The 6965-nt window shown below is 43.3% G+C and overlaps 1 protein-coding gene across 19 annotated transcripts in view; it reads left to right on the top strand.

Moving 5' to 3' along the window:
* Nucleotides 1-1094: 1094 nt before the first annotated feature.
* MAP4K4 (mitogen-activated protein kinase kinase kinase kinase 4) overlaps nucleotides 1095-6965 on the top strand; it is a 277338-nt gene continuing 271467 nt past the window's right edge. For 5 of the 19 annotated variants that reach the window (XM_074192240.1, XM_074192234.1, XM_074192249.1 and 2 more), the window contains exons 1-2: nucleotides 1097-2066; nucleotides 2763-2828. In XM_074192240.1, the coding sequence (XP_074048341.1) occupies nucleotides 2010-2066; nucleotides 2763-2828 (123 nt within the window). In that variant the 5' untranslated portion in view covers nucleotides 1097-2009. Of the gene's footprint in view, nucleotides 2067-2762; nucleotides 2829-6965 lie in introns of all 19 variants that reach the window. The other 14 variants (XM_074192250.1, XM_074192251.1, XM_074192236.1 and 11 more) reach the window with 5 other exon arrangements.

The raw sequence follows: 6965 nt of genomic DNA, 5'->3' as shown, positions 1-6965 counted from the left end.
TAAATACTTTTGAGCAAAGGAATACCACGATGAAAACTTGCTAAGAGAGTACTAAGCATATGGTAGATACCCAATAAATTCTTGTTTAATTGGATTGAATTGCCTGACAAACTTCCAAGTTTGCTAGGAGTCAGTTAGGACCTTAGGAGCCTGTTGGAAGACTTTCTGAGAAATACAACTCCTTATTCTGGATGCAAAATATTAAGGTTCACAGTTAACAAGAGTGGGCATCATAAAGAAAAGTTAAAATGACTATATGGTGGGTCCATTTTGGTTGCTACTTCCTGAAGTCCGTGTAATAATAGAATCTTGGAACTACAAAATCCTGGTAAGAAATAAACTTGAGGACAATAATTGAGTGAGAAAAATATTTAGGAAACCAGAAGTGGAGGCCTGAAAAGAAGAAGGCACATATGTCCACAAGAGGAAGGTGGGAATCAGGCAGAGATTCTCCAATCCTTAGAGAGAACACCAGAAGGCCCGGCCAACTCTCAGTGGGACACACCCACCGCCCGAGGTGACGGAGAGGGGGAGGGGTTCATCGTTTTCTGGTTCTTTCTTGGGGAGTCTTTGGGGGTTTTTGGTTTTTGTCTCTCTTTGGTGGCGGCCCGCATCTACATTGCTTCCATTTATTCTTGGTGTTTTAAAATCTGAAACACGACGTTCCAAACCCAGGTCCATCCGGCCTTGATTTCTGTCTGATAATTACCAAGCTCTCTCAATGTTTCAGTCGGGTCTTCCCTTGGATCTTCCTGTGTGGGAAGGCGACATTTCCCGGCAAGTGTGTGCGTGCAACACACTCTTGCCTTCCGGATTGTGTCTATAGCTTGGCTTTTTCTTTTCTTTTTCTTTTTTTTGGGGGGGTCTAAAACAACAACCCCCCCCCAAAAAAAAACCAAACAACAAAATTCAGAACTCCCTCCCAGGCTGGCTGAGGAAAGGCCGGGAATGCCGGGCCGCCGGGGAGTTACTAAGTATCTATTGTTCTCCGCCACACCCCTGTTGAATATTGATACATCCGTTCAAGTAGCGACTCCGAAGCCCAGGCTGAGAAAGGGGACTGGTTAGGATTTTTTCCCCTTCTAGTTTACCCAGAAGGGCTCTGGGGTGTGTGTCTGTGTGTGTGTGAATGTGTGCGCGTTTCCGCTGGCTTTTCCTGTTGGAGAAGGAAAGGGGGAGCTGTTTTCTCTCTCTCTCTCTTCTCATAATCTATTTTTTTGTATCCCTTCTCTCCTCCTCCTCCTCCTCCTCCTCCTCTGTCTCCTCCTCCTCCCGGTTATCTTTGTCTGGCTCACTCAGTCCCGAACTCTCCCAGCGCTGCAGCTCCGACCTCGGCCCGGGCGGATCTGTGCCGTGCCCTCCCATGCTACGGGGGCAGGAGCCGGAGCAGCGGCAGCCGCAGCCCCCGTGCCCGCTGCCGGCCGACTAGCGCCGAGAGGGGGGCATCGGCGTGCCCCTGAGCCCCGCTTCGCCTCGCCTCGCCAAGGCGGCGGCGGCGGCGGCCGGAGGAGAGGAGGGGAGCGGTCCGGGGCGACCCTTCCCCCTGCCGGAGCCTTCCCGGAGGCCCCAGCTGCCGCCTCGCCCCCAGCCGCCACCTTCCTCGCCCGTTTCTGGGGGGAGGAGAGGGGGGGTGTGGGTGCCAATGCAAGCGCGGCCCCTGGGCGTGGAGGAGGCTGAGGCTTGAGCCCGGGCGGGGGGAGAGCCCGGCGGCCGGCGCTGCCACCTCAACATGGTGTGACCCGCTTGGGCGCTCGCGCTCCAGGCTCGCCGGCCCCGGCCCCCGCGCCGCCCTCCTCGCGTCCCCCGCGCGGACGCCCAGCCTCGCCGCCCGCCCCGGGGGTGACCGGAGCCGCTGGGGGAGCGAGCAGCCGGCGGTCCCGATGAGCAGCAGGCTCAGCCTGGCCGGGCTCGGCGCCGCGTGAGGAGCCGCTGCAACCCACAATTCACTTTTCAAAAAATTCAAACTGAATTAAAAATTATATAAATATATATTTTTGCAAAAAGAGAAGATGGCGAACGACTCTCCTGCAAAAAGTCTGGTAGACATAGACCTCTCCTCTTTGCGGGTGAGTGCAAGCCACAATGAATCCTTCCCCCCACCCCCAATCCCAATCCTCCAGCTTCCAGCCCCACTTCCCCCCACCCCCCACCCCCGCCCATGCCCTTCTGCACCCTCCCCCCCTCCCCCAGTTAGCCTGCCCTCGTGGGTCCAGCCCTGTGCGTGTTTCTGGGGTTGGGGGGATGGGGTGGGGGTACACCGGGGAGGCATCGCCTGCCTCTGCCGGTCTCCCCTGGGTACCGCGCTGCCTCCCTTCCTGCCCCGCTCTGGGTGGTGCTGCCCGGGCGGGGGTGGGGGGTGGGGGTGGGGTAGGGGGAAGAGTTGGAGGCTGCTGGGCTGATGCTTTTCCTTTGTTTGCATGTATTGGCATGTGCGTGGAAAAATTAGGGCGCAACAGCTGCACCCAACATCCTCCAGGCTTCAGACACCGTTGTCTGTGTCTGTGTGTGTGTGTGTGTGTGTATGTGTGTGTGTAATTGTTGTTGTTTTTTTACAAAACTCCCCCCACTCCCACTCTTCCCTTTGACCCATTCCCTAACCCCCGGCTCCTCCACACACACTGACTTAAAACAACTTCTTTATTCCTTTGCGTTAAAGGCAAAACTAACTTCTTTTGTATGCCTTCTCATCTTTCAACTCCACCCCCCTAAAAAAAAAACCAAACCCCCTCAAAAAAACAAACCCTCCCTTCTTTCCTCTCCAGGATCCTGCTGGGATTTTTGAGCTGGTGGAAGTAGTTGGCAATGGCACTTATGGACAAGTCTATAAGGTTGGTTGGTGTCTGAACCCCTTTGTTTACCATGACATTTGGGGGGAGGGCAGGAGGAGTGTACATAGCTAAGTAGACCAGTTGGTCAAGTAAAGTTTAGAAGGTTTTTTGCAGTAGTTTTTTTTTCCACCCCCTAACTCCCCAAATAACAGGTTTATAGTCATATTGGCCTTAAAGGACCTCATTTCCTGACTTTCAGTTAGGGAAATAAACTATAGTGGGGGGACAGAAAGAAGAAAAATGTTTGCATAAGACAATTTAATTTTTTTAAAAGACCTACTCAGTTGAGTTGTGTAGGTTAATTAAAATTCAGGAATGTTTTAATAGGCAGCCATTGCTTATGTTCATTTTAAAGCGCTGCCTTGGCCTTCTTGAAATTGTCATTCTGTTTCCATGTTTGATTCTCTCCCAAGTGCTCAAGGTGCAGTTTGGTATTAACTGATGCTGCTTTGTAACAGCATCAAACACTGTATTGACTGATGTATATACCTTGATTGGGGTGGAGGGACAGGGGCCCGGGTCCAGAAAATTGAGGCAACAAGAACAGGAAGGATTATGGTTTGAACATTATAAAATCAGAATTCCAGGAATAACCTGTTTGACAAGTGCACAATTAAAACAAATCAGGGAGAGTGAGAAGCGAAAAGGATGCCCTTGTTTCACACTTATCCCAAGTCTTAACTTTTTTTTTTCCAAATGAACAGTGAATGGAACAGACAGGTCTTGAGACTGCATGACTCTGCAATGAGTAGCAGCTACTTGGTGTGACTTAACAGTTATCATTGTACGTTTTAATGTGGTCTTAATACTTGGTCTTAAAGAAGAAGCTATAGGAAATAATAGCTTATTTTATGTAGCATTTTAAGATTTGCTAATTCTTGCTAACATAGTTCTGTTAGCTAATGCAAGTATTGTTATAGGATCATAGACCTTGAACCAGAAGGAACTTAAAGGCTATCCAGTTCAACTCTCCTCTCCCCCCCCCCTCCCATTTCACAGATGATTAAAGGTCACAGATGTTAAGTCTCACACAGTAAGTCTGAGAGTAGGGATTTCTACCCAGATCTTCTAAATCCAAGAGCAGTGCTCTCTCTATTAAATTATACAACATGAGAAGTAGGAACAAAGCTTTGAAAACTTAAAGCAAAAGGTTAAGTTCTCCTTTTTAATCACTATATGACCATTCTTGTGAAAAAAAAAAAGTTATATAAGTTATATGACTATTTTCTTCTAACATATATTTGAAAAGGTACAGGAATAGTTTTAGATAAAAATATTGAAACTTTAGCTTTTGTACTGAAAAATACAAAAGTTTAGAATTGCCACCATATACATTACTCTGTCTTAATTAAAAGGTAGCTTAGATATTTATAACCTTAAAAGTCTAGAATAGGTGGAAGTGAGTCTTAGGGATTTCTTTATGCCAACCCCCTCATTTCCCAGTGACCAATCATTTCTTCTTCTCTATATTTACATCTGTCAATCTATCTAGGTAGATAGATATCTATATATGTTTCTATATATGTTTCTTTGCTCCTCCTTCAGTACTGTGATTTCAGTTAAAATATTAATGGATGTTTGTGGATGGTCTCATGAATGAATTAGCATGTATTTTGTTGTGCTAACTTATCTAGATCTGGGTAGGGGAATTGGGAACACTGTTGACTGTTGTAATCTGCTTTCCATCTAGAAACAAATTTGCCTAATTCAATTTAGAAGCCTTGGGAAAATGTTCTTTCTACTGTGTGGTAGCTTTTTCTGAAGACTCAAATAACTAACTTAAATGAACTGCCCTTATGACCAACAGAATGGTAACTATAGAGTGAGCGCTCACTCTAACCCATTTTTTCAGATCAAATTTTAAATTGTGAATGGATACGTAAAGATGATTTTGCAAAAATTTGTTGATCATCTGCTTATCCAATTCAGTTTGTTTTTTCTTTTAAGAGACTTAGGTTGGGGAGTGTGGGCCCTATGGAAGCTTATTTCTTCTGAAAAAGGATTTTTGCATCAGCCTGCTTTTAAAATATAGCTCAGTGAAAGAGTAGATTAACATGAACTAGAGGCAGGTCATGTGGGTGTACAAAAGGAAGATAACTTGTTGAAATCAGCAGGGTGGTGGAGAATGGGACCTTTTATTGCAACCAATAGAAATAGTTTAGACAGATTTATTATTATTAAAACTCGAGTCTGCAAGTGATTTGTATTCTTTTGTCTTCTGGATTCCTAACTTCTCTCTCTCTCTCTCTTCTCATCTCCTAGATCCTTTTTGATTTTGAATCAAATTGGATGAATATTTACCTTTGGGCAGTATTTGGAATTTTGGGGCTCAGGTCTTTATTTAGGTTGAAGGACTATTGCTAACCATGCAAAATATAAGCAATTCTAGGTAATTATGTAGATATGGCATACAATTTAGAAGCTAATGATACTGGCATAGAGACTTGGATCATGATGTTATTATGCCTCCTATGAGGAAAGCTCATATTTTCAATGTACATTTTCTTAAAATAATTTTCAAATTTATTTCTGAGTCCACTATCAGTGTATGTTCACTCCATTTCTTACGGATTTTTATTGTTATTTGGTGACATAAGTTTAATAAATAAAGGAACTGTGAACTGTGCCAACCCTTTACAGTGTTAATCTCTTGTTTGGGATAGTTATTCAGGGTCAGATAGATAGTAAGTTTCTAAGGCTAAATTTGAATGTGGGTCTTTCTGACTTCCAAGTCCAGTATACTTCAGTTTGATAATTGATTATTGTAGCTTCAACATTTGGTGGTTGCTAAAAATCCTGCTGGGAGTGTGCAGAATTTTTCATGTGGAATATGTGTCACCTTGTGTTACTTAGAACTTTTATTTTCAGTTCTGATTCTGGACTGGTACAAACTGTGTGATCCTGGGCAAGCCACTTCTCAGTGTATTGGACAACTTTATTGAAATTATAATTTGCAGAGAATGTACTGACCTGCATCTTCTCCTGGGAGGCCTCTGTGCCACTGAAAATCTCCTATCTATAACTTTTGATACTTTTTGCAACTAGAGCAATCTGTTGAGTGATCTCTCTCTCTCTCTCTCTCTCTCTCTCTCTCTCTCTATCTTTCTAATCTATACCTATACCTATACCTATACCTATACCTATACCTATACCTATACCTATACCTATACCTATCTATATATCTATAGCCTTGTTTGAAGACATTTCTCTTTACCATTCCATATTGAATATATATGTATGTATCTATATATGTGTACAAATGAATGTATTTTATCCTGTAAGCTTATAGTAAAATTCCTTGAATTTACAGCTGTTTTCATAGAAGAGATATTTAAGAAGCATGTGTACAAAAAGACTAGTTGGTGACTAAATTTTGTGTGTGTGTGTGTGTGCTTGTGCCTCTTACTTATACTAGTACTATATGTTTGAGAAAGTCACTTCCTTTCCTTGGCACCAGTGGGGAGGGCAATGATGTGAAAATCCAAAACAGGAAATTTAAAAGCTCTAGCTCCTGTTTAGATGTTGTTAGTATTCATTTGGTATATCCCCATACTCCTCCCCACATTAGGCTTATCTGACCATTTGTATTTTTTTCCTTAGGGGTTCTTAAGATTCTTAATGACCATTCTTGTGTATTTCCAAAGCATATACTGGTTGATAGATGTAGAAGGTCTAGAAACTTGGTGTGATTGGGGAAGTCAAACAGAAATTGAAAATTTGACACACGCAAGCTACAAAATAATTGAGATACAGATATGAAAGTGAATTTTATTATTGTTAAGGATATTAGGAGTTGAGGTGTAGAAGTTATTCCTGACTGCCATTGACTTCTGATATAATCTGGAAATTTACTTTTCCAGACAATTAAATGGGAATGACATCTGCCTACTTCCCTTTTCCTAACGGATTAATGAAGCATTTAGATTCCTTAGAAAATACTCTATAAACTCAGACTTTTAAAAATTGTTTTTTAAAATTTGGACTTGAGCAGTTGAAAATATGTGGGATCCTGTGTGAAATTCTTCGAATGTTATTTTCTTTCTTCCTTCAGTTGTTTGAATATCCTTTCTGTGTTATTGTTTTTATAACACAGAATGTTCTCTAAAGGAAATGATTGCAGAATGCTTCTCCAGCAGG

Source organism: Macrotis lagotis, chromosome 6 (assembly GCF_037893015.1).
Source record: "Macrotis lagotis isolate mMagLag1 chromosome 6, bilby.v1.9.chrom.fasta, whole genome shotgun sequence".
NCBI classification, from domain to species: domain Eukaryota; kingdom Metazoa; phylum Chordata; class Mammalia; order Peramelemorphia; family Peramelidae; genus Macrotis; species Macrotis lagotis.
Note: the sequence above shows the minus strand (reverse complement) of the source record. Positions and strands in the feature narration are given on the sequence as shown.